Source organism: Aspergillus thermomutatus (genome assembly GCF_002237265.1).
Source record: "Aspergillus thermomutatus strain HMR AF 39 chromosome Unknown NODE_9, whole genome shotgun sequence".
NCBI lineage: Eukaryota > Fungi > Ascomycota > Eurotiomycetes > Eurotiales > Aspergillaceae > Aspergillus > Aspergillus thermomutatus.
Window position 1 is genome coordinate 166,569 of NW_020798057.1, and position 24,459 is coordinate 191,027.

Consider the following 24,459-nt stretch of genomic DNA (forward strand, 5'->3'; position numbering starts at 1 on the left):
ATAAGACTATGAAGAGCCATTCGTAGTAGGCTCAGGCATGGTTATTACCACCTTGAGGGCTCCATGCTTGGAGGACACCTCGAACGCTTCGTAGGCGTCGTGAATATCTTCGAATGTGAAGCCTGGGACGATCATTAGTGTGACCAAGGTAATAGAAGTCATGAGACGCACTGTGCGAGACCAGAAAATGAGGACCGATGCCACCAGACTCTACCATTCTCAGTAAATCGGGGGTAGTGACAGCATCAATTAGCCGAGTCCTCAGGCCTAGAAGAAGTCAGTGATGGTCATCGCAGCATAGGCACATGAAAATACAAATATTGCGATTCCACAACTTCTGCAGGTGAAGCGGGCACGATTCTCCAAAGACACCCAGACTGGCGATGGTCCCCCCAGCGCCTACCAGAGCCTGCGCAATCTCAAAAGATTCAACAGTCCCCACTGCTTCGATAACCACATCGAACCCTCGCTCCTTGGTCACCGCCAGAGCCGAAGAAATCACAGCTTCCTGCCCGTTGAGAACACTGAGTGTATGATCCGCACCCATGGACTTGGCCGTCTCCAGCCTGGGCTGACCCCTTCCCACGACCACCGTCATGGCCGGACCGAACAGATTCCTCGCCATCTGGAGGATCATCAATCCGATCGGACCAGTTCCGATAATCGCGATGGTCGACCCGGGCTGAATCTCACCATTCAGGATCCCACATTCATAAGAAGTCGGGACCGTATCCGACAGGGTAACAGCGACTTTCGGGTCGATGCTCTCTGGCAGCGCATGCAGCGAGAACGACGCATGCGGGATGCGGACGTACTCGGCCTGTGTGCCATCGATCCGATTTCCAAGAATCCATCCGCCGATTCACATTGAGACGGCATCTTCCTGCGGCAGTAATGGCAGGTCCCGCAGGACGTGATGCAGGAGACGAGCACGGCCTGGCTGACGGCGAAGTATGTGACGGCGACGCCGAGAGAGTCGATGACGCCCACTCCTTCGTGGCCGAGGATGCGGCCTGGAGTGCATGACGGGACATGGCCTTGGAGAATGTGCAGGTCTGTCCCGCATATAGTGGTATGAAGGACCTTGACGATGGCGTCGCTGGGTTCCAGAATGATTGGTTTCGGGCGGTCTTCGACCGTGATCTTTCTGTCGCCGGTGTAGATAACTGCTTTCATCTTTGCGGGCCTTTGGAGCACAGATTGATTATGTAGATCACAACTTCAAACCAAAATTTGAGGATGGAGGTAGATGCCGGACAGTAGGTCCGAGACATCACTGGGCCCTCTTTTATAGACGCTTCGCCGGCCAGAAAAACAAAAAAATATTCCAACTCGGCCAAGAAAGTCACGCGGGGCACAGGAGAGCTGAGCAGCCTATTCATTTGCCTCTGCTGGAGTTGTTACCATCAAGCAAACAAACAAGGGTTGAACGTATTCATGCAGGGGTGTTGATTGGGGGAGTATAGCACCATGCATGAAAGCACAAACTCACAGATGTAGTGCTTATCAGGAGTACTTATTGAGCTAGAATAGGTAGCGATAGCCGAGAAATCCTATGGACTGAAACATTAGAGAATCTTGTCAGGATCCAAGGCTCGTCAGCACTCAGCGGTCAAAAGGGGCGATTGTATGCTGGCTTCAGCTTGCCATTTCATCATAGTATCCGGTGGAGGACAGGCTTGTCCGATAAACATAATATTCATAGATATTCCAGTCTAACTGAGATTGTCTATCTGATTACTTCCACCAATCGTCTGAAGCTCATGCTAGTCCTTCTAAGACTGCCAGACAGCACTGACCTGCGGCGCCAAAGGACATCCCGTAGGAACCGTATACACCCTGTTGTTTCCACCCTCCCACGTCACAGAGTTATCAGGCTCAGTCTTGTAGAACTTGTACTCAAAGGTAACACCCGGCTCGAGTCCCTCCACCGTGGCGAACCAAAGATTCTCATTGGAGGTGTATAGACCAGCATTCAGACCATACCCAGCGCTGGTGTTCCAGTTGCCGAGAGCGCTGACGTTACCGGTCATGTACACATTCTCGCCCCAGTAGGTATTCTTGATGAACCAGAAGGTGACGGGAACGGTCACAGCGGGGACGCAATGAGCTGTGGAGGTAGGGAAGGGAGGTGCCACGGCGCTGTAGGTGCCTGTCACGGTGGTTGTACTGCAGGCGGTGGGAACCGTGTTCGCAGAGGAGGAGCCCCAGGAGCCGGGCACGATGGAGAGGCGGCGCTGCAGGGCGGAGAGGAAGGCTGCGAATGACCAGGTGAGATCGTTGGCGGAGAGAGGAACGCCGGTGTTGCGGTCATACTGCTCAGCCAAGGAGCCGTTGCCTGGGGTGTATTTCTCGACAAGGAGGACAAAGCCATCAGCGTAGGTGCGGATGGACTGGGTCAGGGATTTGTAGGTGGGGGTGTTGGACTTGTAAGTGCCTGGCTCAACGCTCGACGAGAAGTCACGGAAGAAGGCGAGAGAGGTTTGCGTGATGGTCAGGTAACCTTGCTTTTGCCACTGGTAGAGGGCATCGTACAGCTGCTCGGCTGCCGCAAGGGTCGCAAGGTACCTTTGATCATCAGAAGACAAGCACAACATAATCGACAAGGTTTGTTTAAACTTACCACGGGTTTCCTCCCTGATAAACATCCTCAGGGTAACGACCGACATTTGCAGCCTTTCCAGGGCCAAGACCCGCATTGACACCGTAGATAGAGCGGAAAGCATCCACATAGACCTTATGATTTGCCAAAGCGTTGGATGAGCAGGGCTGGAAGGTCGAATCATCGCAACCCGCCGCAGGGTCAAAAGTATGAATGCTGGTCAGGATCGAGTTGAGATCGATGCCCGAACGGCCATCGTTGACATTGATGTTCGAGACAATAGCGCTCCCGTTCCAATAACTCTGCAGGAAGCAGAGAATCTGTGGAGCGACGAAGTCATAAGCCGCATGGGACTTTCCAAGAGCCTGAGCCACCGCACTACCTTCAACCATAGCTCGGTGCTGCACGGCAGTTGTAAAGAAGGAGGAGCCGTCAACTTCTTCCCACAGATCGAATCCGGTGTTATTCCAGTACTGAGCGACATAGGCGAGATCATTGACAACAACGGGCCAGATCAGGTCGGAGGCCACAGATTGTTTTCCGTGCTGAATCAGATGGCGCATGTAGGTCAACATGGCAATGGCACGAAGAGCAGGTCCATCGCGCTGTGGACGGCCCCATCCGCCAGAGTACGGGTTGAAATTGACCTCGAACTTGGGCTCGCCGAGCCCAGACCCACCAGAAAGCCTGCCAGATGGGTTGGACACGTTCTGCAAGACTGCCTGGGAAGAGATATAGTCCTGAATGTGGCTTTCAAGGGCGTTGAAATCGACCCCGAGGACATTGTTGCTCTCAACGAAGATATCGACGAGGCCTTTGAAAGTCAATGCAGAGTCACGAGTCCAGGTAAAGAAGTCTAGATTACGGAGTGAATTGAGTCAACTTATTCCTACTAAGGGTTCTCTGGACGGTACGTACAGTCTGGGTTCTCTGTGTTAGGGCTTGCAATGAACAACCCCGCTGCTGTGCCAGGAGCATTGCTGCCAGTGTTTCCAAGGGCTTTCAAAATGCTCTTGTAGGAGAACAGTCCCTCCTTAAGGAAGTAGAAATCCAGCGATGCAGTAGAGCGTTCAGCAACTTCATTGACAGGCGAAGCAGTAGCCAAGTGTCCGAGGACACTGACTATGCCTACCGCAATGCGGGGAAAATGCATGGTGATTATCCGCTGGATGGGTAGCACAGAAATTCCTCATGAATGAAGAGATCTGTGCGGGTGAGGTCCCCTTTATGTATTATTATGAGGGGATGGCTCAATAGTCTAGTACCATTACTAGGCCCGATTGTTAGTCTTAGTGAATTATTCAGTAAGAGTAAATGGATCCCCTTCTCTGTCTACACTCCAAAAGAAAGGCCGACATCCCGACCACTTAGAGGCTTCACTTTTATACAAAGAATCACAGACAGTGGCTAAAGAAGTCTCCAGTAGTCTGTGGGGATAAACTGTATGCTAGATACACAGAATCAGAGACAATAATGCGCAGTGCGAACGCGCGGAGAAAGCCAAAGTTTATTCGAAGATATTCTCTGGGGAAATGGAGAGACTATTGCCTGATGAATCTCGGCAGGAAAAGAACAATACCGCTCTCATAGCTGATTTGTCTGTTTGCCCGAGGTCTTGCTAATAGGATGGGGCCCGGAGATTTATCGCTGATTATACCAATTAGTCTTGCTTAGCAGGCCTGTCTTGAAATATAGTACATTTCACAGATTATTCTGCACTCTTTCTTACGCTAGATTCACTGTACGGTGAGCCCTACACAGGTATTATGAACCTAATCATCACTGTCAAGCTCTTTTTAGAATATCCACTTTGTATACTATTGCTCCTCTAACTCTTCCCTTATAATCCCCTCCAATCTCTTAAATGCTCCTCAATGGTCTTCGGATTCCTCTCTTCAGTAGTAGTATTGCTAAATTGCCGTATCATGTTTATCCTTTTGCTTTACCATCGCCTTGCCTTGCCAGTCTGCAACTCCCATAGTCCCATGGGCCCAGCATGCCTTCCCTCGATCCAAAAGACGACAAACATGTTGAAATAGAGCGTGTATAAATAATCGCTGCCTATAGCAGACAGTTCGTCAAAGCCTCCGACAACAGCATAGCTCTTATCCGCACACCCTGCTTGAATTCGGTGCACAGGAGCATTGTGACTTTTGGGTTGGACAGTTCAAATCCACCACTTGCTGCTTGCGAATGAACACGATCCGCTAGAGATAGAGATGATGGTTCCTTCTGAGGCCGTGGTCAAGTGCTCCCAGTAGTGGTGAAAGTAGTAGTAGGGGATAAGACTATTTTTTCTTTGCCCTCTTTGCTAGGCACACCACAGGTTGCTCGTCTTCTGTCTTCGAATAGGACGAGACATCACGGAGAATACATGTCAGGGCTTCAAAGGCACCCGTATTTGATTCATTCTCAACGTCATCATCATCGTCGTCGCTATCGGAAGATGATCCCTCGGCACTGCAGACCCCATAGTCCATTCTTCGTCTTTTTTATTCACTATCGGATCTGTAATAAAAACGCCGGGCCGTCAAGACTGGTTTGGCGGTCTCAGATCCCTCAGTTTGCTCGGCTCTTTCGGCCCTCACAGATCCTTTAGCCACGGTAAAGTGATCCTCTTCTGTCATGCGGTCGACGGCGACATAGCTTGTCCATTTGCTTGGTATGGAATACTGCACGCCGAGGCTCTGACATTCCTGACAGAGGATATTGTTGAACGATACCACATCAGTGAATCGATTGTCGGCATACGCAGCGTGAAGCCAGCTACCCCCTGTTTGGTAGTCGTTCATTAAAGCCTTTCAGCCAAATGGTGGATGCAAATCTGGTCGGTAATCTCTTGGACTGGAATCTGCGTTGTGGGAATGACTTCATGGGCCCTCGCTCTCATCGTCACCAAATCAGGAAGAGATGCCAGGCTGTATTGCATCATGTAGTAAAGCAAAAAGTGAGAGAAGGCATTCAGCGGAGGAATGCGATATGGCACTTGGAAACAGACGGGTTTGCGACCGACTTCAGTACTGGAAGAAGTTCTCAAACCACCGTCAACCTGGACTGGTGACGGCAGCCTGCAGCATCTGAGTGACTCGGCCCTGCCGGAGAAGTGCAGAAGAGGTATCCGAGATAGCCTCCGCGTATCCTCCGCCATGCTCCCCGATTCCATCCACTGATCGATGGGAGGCCTCCTGCCCGATGCCGATGGCGAAAACTGGATATTGAGGTTTTCATTCGAGGATGATCGCAACCACAAGCGAATGCTCGTCATGTCAGCCACATAACGGCTGGAGGCAGTGGTGAATGATTTGGTAGCAGCAGTGCAGAAGTCTCAGCAGAAGCAGCAAGATGGACAATTCGGATCTCAAACAGCACAGGCGAATCTGGACTGGATATCCGGGGCACTTCGGACGATTTGGCACTGCATCAGGGTGATGATTTCCAGGTTGCACACACACTTGTAGGTTACAATTCCTCTTCAACCTCAAACGATGCTGTGCAGACACAAAAGGAGCTCGATATTTGTTGGTCTTAGCCATGAATTGGCCTTGCTAATCCTTAATTCAAAGGGCTCTCTCCATCAATATGTGTGACGCGTACGGTCTTCCATTCCACATCCAGTCAAGCTTCAATTTAGTGACAATCTAAATCTCGGCGATAGCGTCCCTGCGTGGGCATACCTGGGCCCTACACGGATGCACTGGGCCCCGAGATGTGGCACGCCTAAAATCTACGACAAAGACGGGCGTCATTTGGGGAGAGTTTGGTATATGACAGAAGACGGCGACAGGCTCGGCAGAAGTTGGGAATGTGTTCTTTAATTTTAGGTCCTCCTTGTTCTTTATCATGTATTTCTACCAGGAGTAGTAGATAGCTCAGTGTAGTCAAGCAGAGAGATTCCTTACGAATGGGAGAATACCGAACACCATTCGAATTGAGTCATAAACACGTAGCAGCCAGGTCAGGACTAGACGTAGTCCTCACATCAAACCGCATCCAACGGGATATGCTGTAGAGGTTCCTCGATAACTAGCTTCATTCCAGGCTGAACGACTCCTCCCTTCTTCACCGTAGCCATGACACCCGCCAACCGCCTGACAATGCGACGATCTTCATCACGAACCAAGAACCGGTCCTTCAATCCAGCCTGGAACTTGTCAATTTGAGGACACGGATTTCTCAACCCCGTGAGGACAATGACCGCCTCATCGCCCGCAGCCACGCCATCTCCAACAAAACGAATCTCCGTCCCAGCACCGAGACTCAACAGATCGGCACCCTCCGTGGTGATATTCTGCCCTAGAGCACCAGGCGCCAGGAGCTGCGTCTTCATCTCCTCAGTCGGCAATGTTGCGCAGATCTCTCGCAGCACTTCTATGGGCATAAGGTGCACCTGGCGAAGATTTGCCGGTGGAGGCTTGATGTGGAGGCGTGAGCGGTGCTGAACTGTCTCGCCGGCGTGACAGTCCCCTTCCACACCGAGATCGGCGATAAGTGTAATGGAAGAGACGGCGTTCTTGGAGAAGTTATGCGAGGCCGAGGCCGTCACTGAGAGGACATGGGGTAGCGATGAGTGAGGGGCTGCCATGGTTGAGGTATGGAAATCCGACGCGATGCTTTGCACAAGACTTCCCGAAGCCACTTGATGGGCTCGCTGACTGGAGATTCCAACCGATCTGGGATGAAACTACCTTCTTCAACAATACATGAAGTGGAGAAGAGAATAGAATAAGGACAACGTTGCGGTGACATGACTCACACAAGAACATGTGACCTCGTGTTTTCAGCTGTCCATTCTCGAACACTCTTCCAAAGCCACGAGAATGTGGTCGCTCTAATTAAAAATGTTTATTTTCGTACAAACTGCATGATTGGACGCCTAAACTAACCATCGACCAAGCCTCGCAGGGGCCTAACTTAGGTTGCATTCGGTTGATCGACAGCCGATCTGATACCTTTAGAATTGGCGAACACAGCCATGAACTCCATTGATCCGACACGTACTTGGGAGGCCTGAGAGGCTGAGAGAATTCCGATGTCCAACCATAGCTGAGAGACTTCCGGTTGGAATACTGCGTACTGAGACAGCAGGTGGACTGAGCACCGCAGTGTTCCTGAATCTCCCAAGTCCTATTCAGCCACCGTTTTAAGAATAGATCAAGAAGAAGTATAAGAGCTGTTTAATCCTCAGAGTTGAGTACCATCATTATCGAACAATCCAGCTCAACTGTCTATCAACCAATCTTTCCTACTGCTCTTTATCTGACCCTTCCATTATCATATACAATGAAGGCCACTACCATCTGCTCTCTTCTCCTGGCTGCCGGCTCTGCTATAGCTGCCCCTGCCAAGCGGACTGAGCAAGCCATTACTATCAGCGGCCTCACAGCCTCTCAGACCGACCAGCAGGGATATATCACCTTCTCCCTGAAAGACCCCAACTACGACGACTCCACCGGCGCTAACGTGATCTGGTATATTTACGTCCCTTCTTTATTCAGAAGTAATCTAACAAACATGGCCAGGCATCGTCCCGGAAGCCCCATTGCCGGCGCTCGCACCAGCGACGGTTCCTACTATGTTAATTTCCCGGGTGGTGTGAACGACATTGCGGTCTTTACCTTGGAGGTGCAGCGAGTCAAGGGCACGGAGACAGTCTCAGTCACTCTCAACGACAATGGGAACGGCAGTGCCCCGGGCACCAAGTGGTCCTGCACCTCGACCAAGGACACTGTTGAGGGGACGGTTGAGAAGTGTACCTACGATGGCGACATCACCTTGACCCCTTTCGATTCCTAAGCTTCACTGGCTTGTGATAGAAGTCAGGATAAGATTGTGTCTGGAATTGGAGGCATGAAAAGGGCATTTGCATAGAGTTTTCATTCTGTCTGTGTAGTATGAGTTGCACCATAGAAGTTATCATATACAATGTGTGTTTGCTTTGCATTCACAAATCCCTGGAGTTCATGAGAGCTTGTACCATAGTCTCTATGCAATTAGACTGCAAGGGGCGGTTTCAAACTAGAAGACTCACTTGTATTATTTGCTTTTCTTTTTACTATAGGCCCTCAGCCCTGGAGTTCAGAGACTCTGTGTTCATCTTAACCTTTCTGTAGGAATTAGAGGCCAATTACCTAGGATTAGGCGTGCCATTGAGCCGATCTTCGCAAGAAGACCCAATCAAAGGCCACTAACCGTGTGAAATATTTATAGAAAAACACAGCCAGAATCATTAATGACGTGACGATGAGTGTTATGAACTAGGCATCAGAGCCTGAGCACATAGTCCACCTGGGAGTAAATTGACGGAGAGCAGAGCATAAATACCATCCTCGCGCCCAGCCTTGAAGCCCATGTCAAAAGTCTTTCATCGAAAGCGCTTGACTCGTTATCCTTCATGATGAAGTCTTCAAGGTTTCGTCTTTATGCGAATTTGCTTCCTTCTTTTGCTCTTGTCTGTTTATCTTATGCACTACCTTCACATACAACACGCTCTATGGTAAATGACTGGGCATCTGTGAGCAATCTGCCATTGTATGCGCCATTGGAATTGTTCAACTGATGCAGAATTAGATTGAACCATCTCCGGATCTCAAGTGGACTCCTTGCTTCGACAACTTCACATGCGCACGGCTCCAGGTTCCCTTGGATTACGGGGAGCCAACACGGGGAACTACAGCGATTGCCTTCATTAAACTTGCTGCTGCAAACGTGACACAAAACACGCAGAATCTGCTAATTAACCAAGGTGGCCCTGGAGGGCCTGGAGTCGAGCTCGTACTCCAGGGAGGATCAAGTCTGGCCGAGGCTCTGGGATCGCAGCATAACATTGTCGGCTTCGACCCCCGAGGAGTCGGGCAAAGTGGTCCTGTGGTGGACTGCTGGCCGAATCACCCGGAGAAACGCGCCCAGTTCGAGAAACTTTTCTACCCCGACGTCTCTCACGCTTCATCGACTGCCCTGGACACACAGTACTACGCCGCGGAAATTTTTGGCAAAGCGTGTACTGAAAATGCTGGAGGACCCAATGGGAATGCCTCGTTCATCAGCACGCCTGCCGTGGCTCATGACCTATTCACCTACATCAACGCCGAGCAGAAGTTAGCTGGAAAGCCGCTGAACGAGTCCAAGATCTCTTACTTTGCCGTGAGCTACGGGACCGTGTTGGGTACCACATTCGCGTCTCTCTACCCTGACCACGTGGGCAAGATGGTTCTCGATGGTGTGGTTGATGCATCGGACTACTATAATCTTGGCTGGAGAGCCAATCTCTACGACTCGGATGAAGCCCTCGACTCATTCAGCAAATACTGCTTCCAGGGTGGGGCTACAAATTGTTCGTTCTGGGGCCCATCTGTTCACAACATCACCAGCCGCTTGAACGGGCTCCTGGCCAACCTGAAATACCATCCAGTGCCGATTCCAAGCTCGAACGCTTGCGATATCCCTTTGATGGCAACTTATTCCGATTTGAAAGAGTACATTCTCAGTGCAATGTATACTCCGCTATTGAATTTCCCAGTACTAGCCGATGTTCTTTCAGGTTTGGAACGAGGCAACACTTCGGCATACGTCGCCGCAGTAACAGATGGCTTCTTGCCCGCAAACCCGTGCAATAACGGCAGTGGAAAGAACGGGACGACTGATGTGAACACGCTGATCAAATGCGTGGATGGTTATTCTGGGCATAAGTTCGAGAATCTGACTGATTATCGAAACTATGTCGACACATTAACTTTGCAAAGTCGTTTCTTTGGCGAGGTATGGCCCAACAACGCGAACGGAATTCTATGCAGATCTTTTGATGCGAAGCCGCCAAAATCCGGACAGCTTCCAGGTACGGGACCCTTCTCGATCAAGAGATTTGGACTTTAGAGTCAGTTCTAACCTAAACTAGGCTCCATTTTGGAAACTCGAAAGACCTCGTTCCCCATCCTATTTGTCACAGCCGAGACTGATCCCGTCACTCCAAAGAAAGGGTAAGTATCTGGCTATTGGATCGTGTTCAGCAGCCGAAGCTGATGACGTTACAGTGCATACAAAATGTCGTCGGTCTTCCCTGGATCTGTCGTTTTGACACAGGCATCAGTTGGCGTAAGTGAATACACTTTTCATGCAGGGCCAGAACGCTAATGAGCCGTTGACCAGCATACTGCCATTGCGAGCTTCTCATCGTGCTATCTGAAGAACGTTCAGATGTACCTCAATGGCCAGCTTCCTGCAGCGAACACAACCTGCCAGCCGGATGTGTTGCCATTTCAAGGTTCAGCTTCGTTGTCTTTTGGAAGGTAAACTCCTGCTTAGTATTTCCTGAGACTGCGAGCTTGTATATGATGTACTTTACAGAAGGCCTAGTTCTGGTGAATTTATGGGTGACCTGTTGGATTTGAGTGGAATACGACTTGTGTTTTATTGTAAAAGAGAAGATATCAACCCAATCCGCACTCTTGAAGGTAAATTGCTCCGACTACTTGTTGGAGGATTTGTCGCGCTCTTCCAGCGGCGGCGTATCTGAGCAGAGAGTAGCCATCACCCTATGGACCGGTCAGCACTCTATGGAGCCAAAAATAGGAAGAAAAGAACAATTACTTACGCGGCAGGGTACGGAGTACCTTCGATCTCCAGTTTCTCCGCCAGAGCCGTAATCTCTTGCACTTCTTGGTCGCTCAACTGCAGCAGTGCAGACGCCGCATTTTCGTCCATTCTGGCGGCCGATTTCGTACCCGGAATGGGGATGATATCTGGTCCTTTCGCCAGCAGCCACGCAAGAGCGACCTGTGCTGGGATGCTCCCATGAGCATTGGCCACATCTTTCAATGCCAGCACCAGTTTCAAGATCTCCGGGAAGTTTTCCTCCGCGTACTTGGGGTACATGCGGCGCAGGTCCCCCTCTGGGATATCTGCGCGAGATTGGAATTGACCAGTCAGTACACCACGTCCAATTGGGCTAAAAGCCACGATAGCCACTCCTAGTTCGCGGCAGGTCTTTAGGATCTCCGACGCTGGTGATTCGATGTCTAATGTAAACAGGCTATATTCCACCTGCAAGGCGGTAATAGGGTGGACGGCATGCGCGCGACGTAACGTGGCTGCGGAGACGTCCGATAGACCGAGATAGCGGATTTTCCCTTGGCTAAATATCGTTTGAAAGGTTAAAGCTCGCTTGCTGGTATATTGCGGGAAGGTCAAGGCTGGTATGACCTACTTCTTCAGCTCCACCATAGCTTCAACGGTCTTTTCAATAGGCGTGACTCCGTCCACCCTATGACAGTAGTAAAGGTCAATGGTGTCGACCCCGAGTCTCTGAAGGCTTTGTCCACAGGCAGCCTTGACATGCTCGGGATCGGACCGGAAAGTGTGCCTTCCATTAGGCTGTCGCTGGAGCCCAAACTTAGTGGCCAGGAAGACGTCTTTGCGCTTGCCAGATCGTTTGATCCATTCCCCCACGACGTCCTCGCTGTCACCATAAATGTCGGCCATATCCCAAAAGCGCAGTCCGGTGGCATGTGCGTGCTCCAAGAGGGCCAGTCTCTCGTCGAGGGTCCCAGCTGGTCCGTAGAATCCGCTAATGCTCCCAAAACCAAGACCGATGGCGGAGACGGGGGGGGCCATCTCGGCCCAGTGTTCGTAGGGGGAGAGACATTTGGAGGTTGAAGAGGCTTTGAGAGAAGATGAGGGGAGAAAAAGCCTTGTTAAGTTCAAAGCAAGTCTTGATTTTTGAATGCTGACTGCAAATTGTAGTCCATGACGAGCTTTACCCGTTCGGGTTCCCGACTCTCCTCGATCGACATGCCAGTCCACTTGGGGGGCCTGATCATATCATCATCATATATATAAATTGTCCTCCAGCTCTGTTCGAAGTTTAAGGTCTGTTCTACTAGTATATTTTAAACATGCAGTACCTATGGTGGGGTTCCCCTCCTTTCTTTCTATAGATAGATTAGATAAATTTATAAATTCTAACTACATGAGTATTCAATATCCCTGCTATATAAGGATTCGATATCCTACTATATGGTATTCAATATCCATACTACATAGTATTCGATATCCTCAGTATATGGTATTTGATATCGCTATTGGGAACAAGGAGAGCCACAATCAGGACACAAGGAAAGTGAGTGATAGGCTAAAGGGGTTGTGGGCATCCTTTGGACTTAATTCATTCTTCTAACTCAGATTAGGATACATGAGCCCTAGAGGCAGATCGTCCAAATACTTTTGGTCTATGCTTTCGGAGCCAACGGACGTTCTCAAGACATAGGTATTACTTCATTCTGCTGGTTCCACTTGGTGATTCCGCGGAGTTCGCCGCGGAACGAGCTAATACAGGGGACGTGGCGATGATCGTCGCAACGACCACAACTATGGGGGCTCGTAGTGGGTACACGTACATGGACGGCGTAAAGGAGATTCATATTTAGCTAAATTTTGTGCCATCTCCAGACGACAACAAGAAAGCTGCCACACCGACCATGGCGGAAATCAAAGCTATCTTGGACTCTGCCGCAGCTGAGGCGGACGCCTCGCTAATCAGACCTCTTACGGCTATTGTGTTACTATTCTTATTTCTTCATGCACTCTACCGAGCTTATTTGCACCCTTTGCGTAAAATTCCGGGACCCGGTCTGGCGAGGTTCACGGAGCTCTGGAGAAGCAGTCGTTACTTCAAAGGCAAATGGCATCGTGATATACTTCAGCTCCATAGGAAATACGGCCCCGTTGTGAGGATTGCACCAAATGAAGTCAGCATTGTCAGCCCAAATCTCATCACGACAGTTTATAGCTATACGGGGGGCACAGCTAAGGTATGACTTTAACCAATCCTTATGGAGATGCGGACAAGAATCTTAACGAGTCTTACAGACAAGTTGGTATGACACCTGGGCTGCTCTAGGAGGGGCAAAATCCGCGAGCACAGCACCTTCGGTATGTATGAGTTTATTATTCACTACCACAGGTACTTATCCATAGATTTATGATAGTTTTTCGGGACAACAGATACAGAGCAACACCGTTTCCTGCGGAAGAGGGTCTCGGCCACCTACAGCATGTCAGCGGTGGTATCAATGGAACCAAAGGTCCAGATCGTTCTTGATTCACTCTGGGCAAAATTTGACGAGTTCGCCAAGTTCAACCAGCCTCTCAATCTCAGCATCTGGGCATCATATTTCACCTACGATGTTGTGGGGACATTATGTCTGAGTGAACCCATGGGTTTCATCCAGAATGGGCACGATAAGCACGAATTCATCTCATGCATCCATGGTGCCTTTTACTGGATTGCAAACCTAGGCAACATCCCATGGCAGAGTGGATGGATTGCGAACCCAGTAACAGCTGTGATTGCGCCGCGACTTGGGCTTCGCATTGCGGACTATGCTCGGGCGTTCCAAAGATTTTCTATTGATAAAATCCTGCGCCGCATGGAGGACAAGTCAGGAGGTCAACACGATATGCTGGATCATTTTCTCAACATGAAGGGGCCCCAGGGCCAACCGGCTGCACTCGGGGAGATCTTGGCCGAGGTGGGCAATCTGCTTGCTGCTGGGGCGGATACCACATCAGCTGCCATCAAAGCTGTGCTTGGTCCTATTCTTAAGGACCCGGTGCGCTATAAACGCCTGCAGAGGGAGATAGATGCTGCGTGTGAGGCTTGTGATATCTCTCCAGGGAGCGGGAAAGTCTTGACCTACAGCAATGTAAAAGACCTCCCTTTCCTGACTGCATGCGTGAAAGAAGGCTCGCGGATCCACCCCAGTATTGTCTATCAGCTTCCTAGGTTGGCGCCAGCGGAGGGGTTGAACATTGAGGGATATTATATCAGCCCTTCCGCTACTGTGTCAATGAGCCCGCTGGCGCAGAATCGATGCTGGGCGATCTTTGGTGATGATGCTGATGAGTGGCGGCCAGAGAGGTGGATTGAAGGGGAGGGAAACTCACTGGAGAAGATCAAGGAAATGGATAAACAGCTAGCCACAGTAGGTTCCCCCCTTGCTTCTTTCTACTGGTACATGAAGGCTGATAGGAATAGTTTGGTTACGGCTCCCGTACGTGCGTTGGTCGGAACCTGGCGACATTTGAGGTCTACAAGTTTGTTGCGCAGCTTCTTTCTCGATACGATGTTGAACTGGTCAACGCAAAGGCGGAATGGGATATCCGATCTTGGTGGTTTGCAGAAATTGATAATTGCTTTATTCGGATCAAGGCACGGGGGGTTTCACAGAACCAGGATGCTGTATCTGCATAAGCTGGCACGCAGTAATCGCTAGTAGTACTGCTTCAATAAATGCAAATGAAACCTAGTACACCCATTCCGCGGGGAATTCCGAGGACACTCTCTGGTCTCCAGTCTATAAATCCTCCTTCCGTTCCGACAGCGGTGCATTTGCCGACTTCATCTTGATCTCGGTCCCCTACGCAATGGAGCAGAAGCAGTACGTCTTCAAACGGGATGGCGAGGTCTCAATCGAGGCTGATGTATTCTTTCCTGCCGCGAAGCCTCCTTCAAAGCTCCCCATAGCACTCTACTTCCATGGAGGGAACTTCACTGTCGGATCAAAAGAGCTGCTTCCACAGTTCTATAAAGATCGACTCATCGAACTAGGCTTTATCGTTGTTTCTGCCAACTATCGTCTCTGTCCCACCATCAGCGTCTACAATGGCCCCGTGAAAGACTGTCTTGATGCCTACGAATGGGTCCGACTGGAACTACCAGGCCTGCTAAAAGAGGAGGGAGTCGCCGCAGATGGTTCAAGGATTGGGGTCTTTGGACACTCATGCGGTGCCACTTTAGCTCTTCCTACAGTATGTTTATCTTTGCAACTTCCCAATGGTTGGATTCTAACCCTCAAAAACAAGGCGTCCCTGCCCAATCCACCACGAGCCATCCTCGACCTGTTCGGGATGAAATATTTCGAGGACCCATCCTATCACACCCCCTCGACAACCAAGTCGCCACCATTTGATGAAGAGTTCCTTGAGACTATTCATAAAGATATACCGCCCCCAACCAGTGGCCCGCCTCCGATGGGTCCCAATGGGCCCGACTTCACGAACTATCGGGTGGCCTGGATGTTCAATGCCATCAAGTCAGGCACGCATTTGAAAGCTGTAGTCGCAGATGGAGACTATGCGCGTATCGACCCAGCATCTTTATTCGCTAGGATTAAAAGCTTCCCTCCTACCTACTTTATCCATGGGACAGCGGATACCTTGGTGCCTGCTAGATTCTCGGAAACTGCTTATCGCGATCTCAAATCCCGAGGAGTAGAGACGGAATTGGTGCTTATTGAAGGTGGAGGGCATGGACTCGACGCTAGGGTCCAGCCAGGTGATTCAATTGCTGGGGTTGTCGAGAAGGCTTTGCAGTTTCTACGCGCTCATGTGTATGACTGAAGTCAATTAGAGAGAGCTTTGAATAAATCGAGTAGTGGGAAACAAAATGGTATTATACAAGTTCGCATTCCTCAAACGTACTTCCCCACGCGAAGGTAGACCCCAAAAGACTCAATAATGCATCGTGATCTGTGCTTTCGCAGACTTGCGCTAGGTCCTGCGCAGACAAATGCAAACTATTGTCTGTAGAGGACATTGAGCTATTGCCAGCCGGTATCTGATCGGTCAGCGGCAGGTCCTCCTCTCCAAGGGGTGGCTTCAGGATTTTCTCTCCGAGCTTTCGCAGGTCCTCAATGGACCACTGGTTGGCAGGAGGAACCTTGTGGAATGATTGACCCAGATATTCAATTGCTGCATGGAATGCTGAATGACAGATCTGTCCGTACTTAGCTGAATCCTGAGAGACGGTGAGTAGCATGCAGGATACAGCATTAAGCAACAGTCTGTCAATAATAGGTTGCCAAAGTCGGCTTGCGCATTCCGATATACGCAGGCAGAGATCTACGCAGCTTAATATGAGAGAGATGAGCTGTTGCCGTGGTAAGTATTTATGGCAAGAAGTGTCTGGCGTGGTGACATATGGCATATATGCCAGCATCCTGATCTGGTAGGCGCGTGCTCGGATGAAGGACTCCATGACGTGCCGCACTGCTGGCGGTGGAATAATATTTGCAAATGGAGGGAAGAGTCCTTGCAAAGTAATGTTGTCTACGAGCTTTTGGACCCGGTAGTCGAACATTTCGCTTTGTTCATCCACCTCCCTGTTGCCGCCCGGTGGCACAAGCGCGCTGAATTTGATGATCTCAGTGTGCATGCCGTCGAGACCAAGCATCGCGGATAGAAATGGATAATTATCATCCTTGAAGAAGTTAGCAAGCAGCCGAGAAACAGTTGGTCGAGGCTGAGAGTGGTCGATCGTACCGGGCTTAGAATGCCAGCGTCAATGTCCTTATCCTGCAGAGTCCAAGGTAGATCGGCGAAAAAGCTACATCTCTTATCCAAATCATACACGCATGCAAATAACACCTTACCGAACCCAGTGCCCTTACCGTCATTTGGCTTATACTTGTGTAGTCCGAGCTCCAGACACGCCCTTGCCGCAATCCCGATCATCCGCCATGCCTTGAGTCCCTCATTCTGGAGGATAGCGTGTAATGTCTGTGGCGATTGTTGGTAAGCCATGGGACACTCACTGAGGTCATCAAAACAGGATAAGGAAAGCCCTTACTAGCAAGGTGGCCATGATAATGTCCTCTATCTGTGCTTGCTCATTACTCGTATTGGACTGAACATTCCACACAATATGTGATGATAAATCTCGACAGAGGGGATGGTCGTTATCGCCTTCTATGACCATTGCAATCGCAATCACCACTTTCATGATCTCGATGTCGATCAGATCGAACTTCAGCTCTTGCGACTGGGCTCTGTTCTCGGACGCCTTGAAGAGAAGGTCCAGTCTCTCAGTGGCTATGCCTGAATCAATACACGGGTAAGCGGAATGGACATGATCGAGATACTTGTTTAGGTACGCATATGCCTTGTCTCGGCCGAGCTGCAGGACTGTCCTCGCAGCGTGTAAGGTGGCGGTCGCATTGGCGTCAACGGGGTCTGACCGTGTTTTCGGACGGGGTGTTCGATTGCTTGCGGATTCCAAATATCCGGACTGCTGTAGGTTGGCTCTGACCTGATCTAACAAGCGGACGAAGCCAGGGCTCGTCGCTTGATCCACATCTGGGGCGCCTCTGACCCCGTTGCAGAGGCTTCGCCGGAGAGAAAATGCAGGACCACCAGAGCGACCGCTTTGGAAGGCGGAGGATTCTATATCGTCGCACAATTCTTTCATTGTCCGGAGTAACTGCCCGAGATCCTTTGCAGTGGGAGCAGGTTTGGCCCTGGGCTGAGCACTTGCCATGTCCCCCTGCGGTACACACTCCTGATACTTGCATTCTGCCATAAGTTCGAGACAGCGACTGCATGGGAGCTGGCCGCTGCACTTGACCTTCCGTGTTTTGCATGTCACGCTGCGGTCAATGGTCAGTATTAGTATACAGGACTCCTGATGGTGGCCGACCTACCAAGCGATGCGGGTGTATCTTTCCCGCTTTCTCGGTGCTGGTCGACGTTGACTACGCTCTGGGTCGGAGTCTAAGGCTCGCTTTTCAGAAGGCATCCTTTCTGTGTAGTTGGACAAGTTTATCAATCAGTTCAAACGAACCACAATGGGGACAGCCAAATATTTCAAATCTGAAAGCAGGACCTCCGCATTGATGCCCTCAGTTTACCCCGCACAAGCCCCAGAGTTTCGGCTGCAATCCGCTTCTGATTTGCCGTCAAACCCCGAGACTTGAGACCGAGAAACTCCATACTCCATAATGGACTCGAGAGTCAGGAGGCCGGCTGGAAGACGCCAGCCAATGGGATGCTCACGGACTGGCTCAAAGCGGGGAGAGATCAATGGAGATTAATGGACAAGAGAAGTTTAGTCGGTATTACTGGAACAAGAACAAGAACTACCGATTATTCCAACATCCCCAGCATTGATGTTTGTATAGCACGCTGATATCTATACATCGCTCTATCTTTTCCCGGCTTCAACATTCGTATATTTCCCTTCTGAACCATTGATCTGCGCGTCAAACACAGCCGAAGATCCTCCCAGCACATATTGAACGGCTTCAGCCAGCTTTCGAGGGAGCTCATCTGCCGTACTTGCCCTGAATGCGCCAATATCCCCGTGGCCAGCTGCCCGGGCGATACCAGCGTAGTCGGGGGTTGGCGCGAAGCTGATATTGAGCTCTTCGGTCGGGACCTTGGAAGCCGGTCCATCTGGATGGACCAAGAGGAGAGAGTTACGCGGAGCATTCCATCCTTTGTTGTTCAGCACGATGGTTAGAATTGGTATGTTATACCGTTTGGCAATCCAGTAGACCGAGCTCGGGAACGAGAACAGATACGTTCCATCGCCAACAATCTGGCAGACAAACTTGCCCGTACCGAGGTGGTCTAAGGCTAGTTTTACGCCGAGGGCCTGATGGAAGGGGGTCAGTGAAACTGAAGTGAAAACAAAGGAATCATGAATATGCCGGAGTGGGAGTTACGCACCGCGCCGCCGCTCCAACCAAGCCCACCTCCGCCGCTGTTGAGCCATGAGCCAGGTAATTCCGCCTGTATTTGTTCTGCCACTACCTGAGTGTTTGTGATTGCCTCGACAACGAAGACGGTGTCTTGAGGGACGGCTTTTCGGACTTCTTTGATTAGGAAGGTGGTCTCAAAATCACCTCCCGGGTTCGGCTCAGCAGCGCTGGCAATATGCTGTAGACGTAGCTTGTAGGAAAGCTGCAGACTGGCCCACCGCTCAGTAAACCTACTTGATGAGAGTAGGCTCTGTATCTCTTGATTTGAGGCAATATAGCCGTTGAGCTGCGTCAGGGCTGTCAGAGGATCGGCCCGGTAGCGATGCTGCGCGTTGATGTAAAAGAGAGGCATGTTCTGCTTTAGCGGATCAACGTCAACATGAAAGATAACGGCATCATCTTTCGGTTTACATCTGGTTGGGATCCACGGGACGTCACAATCCAGGACTAGGATCACGTCCGCGGTTGTGATGCTGTTGTCTCCGCCGTAACCACAACCTAGCCAGCCAGGATGACTGGCTGTATTCGAAACATTGTCCGTGGTTAGCCTCTTGTTTCTCTCAAGGCTGCCTGTCGCTTACCAGGGAAACACATCTCACTGCCACCGGCGTCAAATACTCGAAGGCCTTTGACAGAATTGGCTAATTGAACAAGCTGCAAGGGCGTCCTTGTATCCTTTCCACTATATCCAGTGACCACCAGCGGCTCTTTTGCGTGAACTAGAGCGGTTGAGATTGCTTTCACTCCAGCATCATTCAAGGCTGCCGGTTCTATGGGCCTCCAGTATTGCTGATCAATACTGTATGGCTCTAATTCTGCCTCGAGGACCTCCCGAGCGGCGCAAAGATATACAGGCCCCTTCGGGTCGCTTGTAGCAAAGCTCAAGGCTCTATTGACCATTTGCTGCGCGCATAAGCCTCTCATTAGCTTCCTCAAGTTAACATAATTTCCAGGGTCTCTGCTCGCTCACCTTGATGTTTCTGCCTGTTCTCACTTCTCCAGAGAATCGGCAGTACTGTTCGACAATAGATCTCTGGGCATGCACATCCTGAAGCCACTGGATATATTCTGTCCGAGATCCCTTTAACTCACCCTCGATGGTGAACGGCGAGAGTCCAGCAAATACTAGGATGGGTACTCTCCCTACTGAGGCATTGTGCACCGCGCATCCCAATGCCTGAGTTCCCACATCGACATGCACAATAACCGCCTGCGGGGTACCGGTGACTCGAGCGAAACCGTCCGCCATAGACATGGCCACCATCTGATGGTAGAATGGTTATCATGGAAACAGAGGAATATGGACGGAAAGTGACGTACCTCACTAGGACACGTGATTATCTTTGGAAACCGGTCTTTTCTCTCATTCTGACCCCAGACGATTGCTTCGAGGATGCTGGGATGATCAGAGCCTAAATTGCAGAAGCAGTGGGTGATGCCGGCATCCCAGAGGGCTTCGAAGAAAGCAAAAGAGGCTGTGTAAGGCATCGCTGTGTAAAGTTTGACAATAGAATCATGTAGGGGCGAGGAAATGGACGCTACTAGTTATTTAATCGATTGGATGCGTCTCCAGATGGTCTTCCTGCCATAACCAAAGTATGTACCGTTCCGCGGCCTGTTCCGCGAACAACATGGTCGGTTACTAACATGATGGGGGAGTAAATCCAAACCCCAATGATTATATGGTTGCTTTCATAAGCTGGCTCAGGACGACGCTCAGGACTGGCATGGCTCGAGACAACCTATAGGACTGGCAATTCTGCTGAATATATGGTGTGTCCCATTACGACAAACCCCACGCAGTATAAACCTCTCTCCCCCATCTAAGGGGAAGGGCAGCTATACAACTGATTCTTTTATACTTAGGTTTGCGTAGATTGATATAACCCTGTAGTTCACTACATACAGGCTTCGCTGCGCCTGACAGGTAGTATACTATAGAGGGCTAATTATAATTAGGAATGTCTACACCCTAGTAGAGGCGCCTACTAGGCTTAACTACCTTGTCCAGGCCACTATACACTTCTCCCCAGATGCAGCCACCGCCGACACCTACTTGCATGTTCTCTTTGTCCACCCGGACAGCCTTCATAGCCCCCATATCAATAACCACACCATTCTCCATGCTACTTGCGGTCGACTGATGGTGATCGCCACATTTGATTGTGACATTCTCCTTTGACCTGGATGGAGGTTGCATGTTCCCGTTTTGCGCATAGGATAGCAATTGATATATCTGCAGCAGAAGCAGGGTAAAGAATTAAACAAGCCTTGCGTTCCGCTGCAATAATATCTCGACGCAAGCCGAACCATAATCAGGGGAGTTGGTATCAGGATACGACCAGAGAACCCGTCCTTTGCAAGCAGTAGTTCAGTCATTGCGAGTGTGTATGATGCCTGTTGTTACCCATGCGTTAATGAGAGCTGATACTATTCCTCCAGGGAATCCAAATAAAGTATGGTATGCCTCTCAGATACCTATACTTCCCCATATTGTGGGATCGTCTACGGAACCACCCGCGGAATTTCTTGAAATGAAGTATCCCAAGGACACTATTTTCCAGAAGCCGAATGTTGGTCTCTTGCCTCCCGGATTTCAAGGATATACTTGCCAGTCCTTCTCGCAGCATTAAGAGTCTATCGAGGTCCTTTGTTTCAGCTAAGCTTAGGTTAGTTCTTACTTGACCTGTTGTTATCGCGGTGCTGGCACGGGCACAGTGGATATAATGGCCAACAATAATCTTATCTCACCTTTTCAGTTTTCCTCCTATCATTGTTCAGGCGCCTTTGCAGCGCTCCCTTGCTCCTCCGATTTGAGCTCGGAGCCTGAGTCTAGAGTATTATATCTTGCTCCGACGAGGGTCGCCGCAATGCTCCTGTAAAGATGGGCTAGCTCGTAACATCAGTAAAGCTCTGTGGAGGTGGTCAAACTGGAAGGTATCAGAGCCAGGGGAACATCATCCGTTCCAAACGCCCTGTTTAGCCTCACGGAGCATAGAGCTACAGTAGCATTGCAATCCAGGTAAGAGTACGGCAGACAGTTCCTACAACCCACAGATGGTTCTCTTTGGCTCCTGTGGCAACTAATTGTATTCAGAGGGGCCAGGACCAGGTTAATCTCAAAGAATATAGATGTTTACCAAGGTGAAAATGGGCCCGGTCAGGGCAGAAAGAGGCAAATGTTTATTCTCAGGTGCTATAGAAGCTTATTCAGTTGGGAATACTGCGGAGTAGGCGTGACATCTCTAATTGGGCCCGTCAACGGCGGCAAAGGCCGCTCAGGATGCGGATTTTGGACCCAATTCCCATGGACCTGATTGCGCAGCACGAAAGGCAATTGTGCAATGGCGACAGGCTTTGAGAAATCATTGGTATCGAGGATGATTAATTCTCCTTTGCGTGATGACTCTTGATCGGCATAGAAGATCAGCCAGCCATCGCCTTCTTCACAGTCAGGCCCGCGAGGGATGTATGCCGGTTCCGCCACTCGACCGTCTTTCGCAGTGTCAAAGGTAGATGTCTCACCCGTCTCGGTGTTCAACTTGACCACCGCATCGAATTCGGGTCTGGGGGTACCTGGACTTGTCATTTGACCAAGATAGACGATCTTGCTCTTGCGGCCGGTCAATCTCTCGTCAAAAATGGGAAAGTCGAAGATTCCGCTCAACAAAGTCTCAGGGGGTGGGAGTTCGCTTCCATCTGGCTTAGAGAGATCGATGGTCCAGCGTTTCCAATCGCCTGTGGGCATGCTTTTGGGGCCCTCGTAGTCTGCCGCATTGAAAAATGAAAAGACATTGAAGCTGACGAAATGGCTTTCGAGCTTCAAGATGCCATCCTCCTCTTCCCATGCATTGCCGGTGTGGATGATCAGACCATGGTCGACGGTGTACTTGCGAAACTCGCCTGGTTTCCATGCTGGGTGATTTGGGGCATTGCTCAGGCGCGGACTGACGAGGAATTCCGCGGGCTGATCAGGAACGAACCTCCAGTAGTCGCCCCCGGCTTTCATCACCTCGTCGGAGTTGACAGCGAAGGGCATGTTGGACAGGATGATCCAATTATCTGTGATCCACCCGTCGTGTGGCCAGCCGGGCTTATCCTGCTGGAACCAGTGTTCGTTGTGAATGCGTCCTTGGGGATCAATCGAGTAGGTGCAAATGTCTCGAGTGCTGAGGCCCTTAGCAGAGTAGCTCCAGGTGACCAGCTCATTCTTGCGGGGATCGACTTTGGGGTGCGCTGCAAACGTCTTTGCAGCTACCTGACCACCATATGGGTCTGCACCCCTTGTCTCGAGAGTATCCGGATCCAGAGCATAAGGTAAACCCCTCTCTGCCAATGCAAGAATATTGCCGCCCCAGTATATGATATTGGTATTAGCCGTCGTGTCATTTGCCAGCTGCACGCACGGGTGAATATCGTAAGGATTCCGGTAACGACCAAAGAGTCGACGGCCCGCCTTACGCTCTAGCAGCCATCGCTCAGTCTGGACATATTTGATCTTCATAGAGATTTTCCCGTCTTGAATACGGAAGGCGCTGACATTCCCATCCCCATCAACGAAGGGAGTTCCCGGCTGTGGGCAGAAGTGAGGGTCAACAAGCATACGATACCAGGTACCGCTGATCTCTTGGGGGATATCACCAAAAACAACCATATCGTCCAGCTCACATTCGAATCGACCTTGAGGGGCAGTGTCGGAAGGGTGGTAGTAATGTTCCCAGGGTGAACTGAGCCCAAAGCGGCGCTCATACTGGCTTTCAACTGGTATTTTCAGTGCAGTCTGCACGACTTCGTTTCCTAGTGTTGCCATTGCTATCTAAAATAGTGTGTATGCAGCTTGAGATTGAAAGGATTCAATGAGATGCTGCTTGTGCACAGACTGAATGTCTATGATATATAGAGAAGAGCACCATGTCTGCTCATTACCAGTTACAGGCTACTCTTGTAGACCGCGGAATGCATGGCCTTACTTAAGGCTGAGTGTTCCGCGGAATGGCTCTTTCACTAATCCTTATGCTCCAGGCCCCTGTGCATGCAGAGATCTGAAAAGCAGAGATTAAGGTTTTATGCTGTTAAACAACAATTAATCATGCATGTGTTATAATCCATATCACCTTTACAGAAAGAATAATGCGACATGCTTCCACCCTTATGCCTGACTAGACGGGGGCTTTAAGTGCTGCTACAGGAAGCAACCTCTATTATTCATGGTTAATAGTATCTTTAAATTTTCAAGGTTACAAAGCATATCGGTATAATCTTTAGGATGACTTGTGGAATGTCAAAACAAGATCATCATGACTTTGGCAAAGCTGATCATCGCATCAA

At 50.2% G+C, this 24,459-nt stretch overlaps 10 protein-coding genes across 10 annotated transcripts; 3 read left to right on the top strand and 7 right to left on the bottom strand.

The window, feature by feature from the left end:
* Window positions 1-6: 6 nt before the first annotated feature.
* On the bottom strand, window positions 7-1,176 carry CDV56_109305 (putative zinc-containing alcohol dehydrogenase; the record flags this gene model as incomplete). Its single annotated transcript, XM_026762924.1, has 4 exons — window positions 7-122; window positions 172-267; window positions 316-768; window positions 816-1,176. The coding sequence occupies 4 exons, from the start codon at window positions 1,174-1,176 to the stop codon at window positions 7-9; spliced, it is 1,026 nt and encodes a 341-aa protein (XP_026618376.1).
* A 599-nt stretch (window positions 1,177-1,775) lies between these two features.
* Window positions 1,776-3,755, bottom strand: CDV56_109319 (putative glucan 1,4-alpha-glucosidase; the record flags this gene model as incomplete). The annotated part of the gene is made up of 3 exons (XM_026762938.1): window positions 1,776-2,568; window positions 2,624-3,458; window positions 3,521-3,755. 3 exons carry the CDS (start codon window positions 3,753-3,755, stop codon window positions 1,776-1,778), a joined length of 1,863 nt encoding a protein of 620 aa, XP_026618377.1.
* Window positions 3,756-6,581: 2,826 nt separating this feature from the next.
* CDV56_109350 (MOSC domain-containing protein) lies at window positions 6,582-7,184 on the bottom strand (the record flags this gene model as incomplete). Its single annotated transcript, XM_026762969.1, has 1 exon — window positions 6,582-7,184. The coding sequence occupies one exon, from the start codon at window positions 7,182-7,184 to the stop codon at window positions 6,582-6,584; it is 603 nt and encodes a 200-aa protein (XP_026618378.1).
* Window positions 7,185-7,882: 698 nt separating this feature from the next.
* On the top strand, window positions 7,883-8,395 carry CDV56_109359 (uncharacterized protein; the record flags this gene model as incomplete). Its single annotated transcript, XM_026762978.1, has 2 exons — window positions 7,883-8,070; window positions 8,122-8,395. 2 exons carry the CDS (start codon window positions 7,883-7,885, stop codon window positions 8,393-8,395), a joined length of 462 nt encoding a protein of 153 aa, XP_026618379.1.
* A 697-nt stretch (window positions 8,396-9,092) lies between these two features.
* Window positions 9,093-10,888, top strand: CDV56_109370 (uncharacterized protein; the record flags this gene model as incomplete). Its single annotated transcript, XM_026762989.1, has 5 exons — window positions 9,093-9,113; window positions 9,170-10,433; window positions 10,494-10,575; window positions 10,630-10,690; window positions 10,745-10,888. The coding sequence occupies 5 exons, from the start codon at window positions 9,093-9,095 to the stop codon at window positions 10,886-10,888; spliced, it is 1,572 nt and encodes a 523-aa protein (XP_026618380.1).
* Window positions 10,889-11,063: 175 nt separating this feature from the next.
* CDV56_109381 (uncharacterized protein) lies at window positions 11,064-12,208 on the bottom strand (the record flags this gene model as incomplete). The annotated part of the gene is made up of 3 exons (XM_026763000.1): window positions 11,064-11,130; window positions 11,190-11,729; window positions 11,802-12,208. 3 exons carry the CDS (start codon window positions 12,206-12,208, stop codon window positions 11,064-11,066), a joined length of 1,014 nt encoding a protein of 337 aa, XP_026618381.1.
* A 755-nt stretch (window positions 12,209-12,963) lies between these two features.
* On the top strand, window positions 12,964-15,994 carry CDV56_109393 (uncharacterized protein; the record flags this gene model as incomplete). Its single annotated transcript, XM_026763012.1, has 7 exons — window positions 12,964-12,976; window positions 13,043-13,404; window positions 13,463-13,525; window positions 13,582-14,577; window positions 14,631-14,834; window positions 14,903-15,403; window positions 15,458-15,994. The coding sequence occupies 7 exons, from the start codon at window positions 12,964-12,966 to the stop codon at window positions 15,992-15,994; spliced, it is 2,676 nt and encodes an 891-aa protein (XP_026618382.1).
* A 52-nt stretch (window positions 15,995-16,046) lies between these two features.
* CDV56_109418 (Zn(II)2Cys6 transcription factor) lies at window positions 16,047-18,167 on the bottom strand (the record flags this gene model as incomplete). Its single annotated transcript, XM_026763037.1, has 4 exons — window positions 16,047-16,853; window positions 16,916-17,152; window positions 17,223-18,018; window positions 18,073-18,167. The coding sequence occupies 4 exons, from the start codon at window positions 18,165-18,167 to the stop codon at window positions 16,047-16,049; spliced, it is 1,935 nt and encodes a 644-aa protein (XP_026618383.1).
* Window positions 18,168-18,572: 405 nt separating this feature from the next.
* On the bottom strand, window positions 18,573-20,619 carry CDV56_109431 (uncharacterized protein; the record flags this gene model as incomplete). The annotated part of the gene is made up of 5 exons (XM_026763050.1): window positions 18,573-19,025; window positions 19,100-19,650; window positions 19,713-20,034; window positions 20,102-20,395; window positions 20,452-20,619. The coding sequence occupies 5 exons, from the start codon at window positions 20,617-20,619 to the stop codon at window positions 18,573-18,575; spliced, it is 1,788 nt and encodes a 595-aa protein (XP_026618384.1).
* A 1,708-nt stretch (window positions 20,620-22,327) lies between these two features.
* CDV56_109457 (carotenoid oxygenase family protein) lies at window positions 22,328-23,941 on the bottom strand (the record flags this gene model as incomplete). The annotated part of the gene is made up of 1 exon (XM_026763076.1): window positions 22,328-23,941. One exon carries the CDS (start codon window positions 23,939-23,941, stop codon window positions 22,328-22,330), a length of 1,614 nt encoding a protein of 537 aa, XP_026618385.1.
* Window positions 23,942-24,459: the final 518 nt, after the last annotated feature.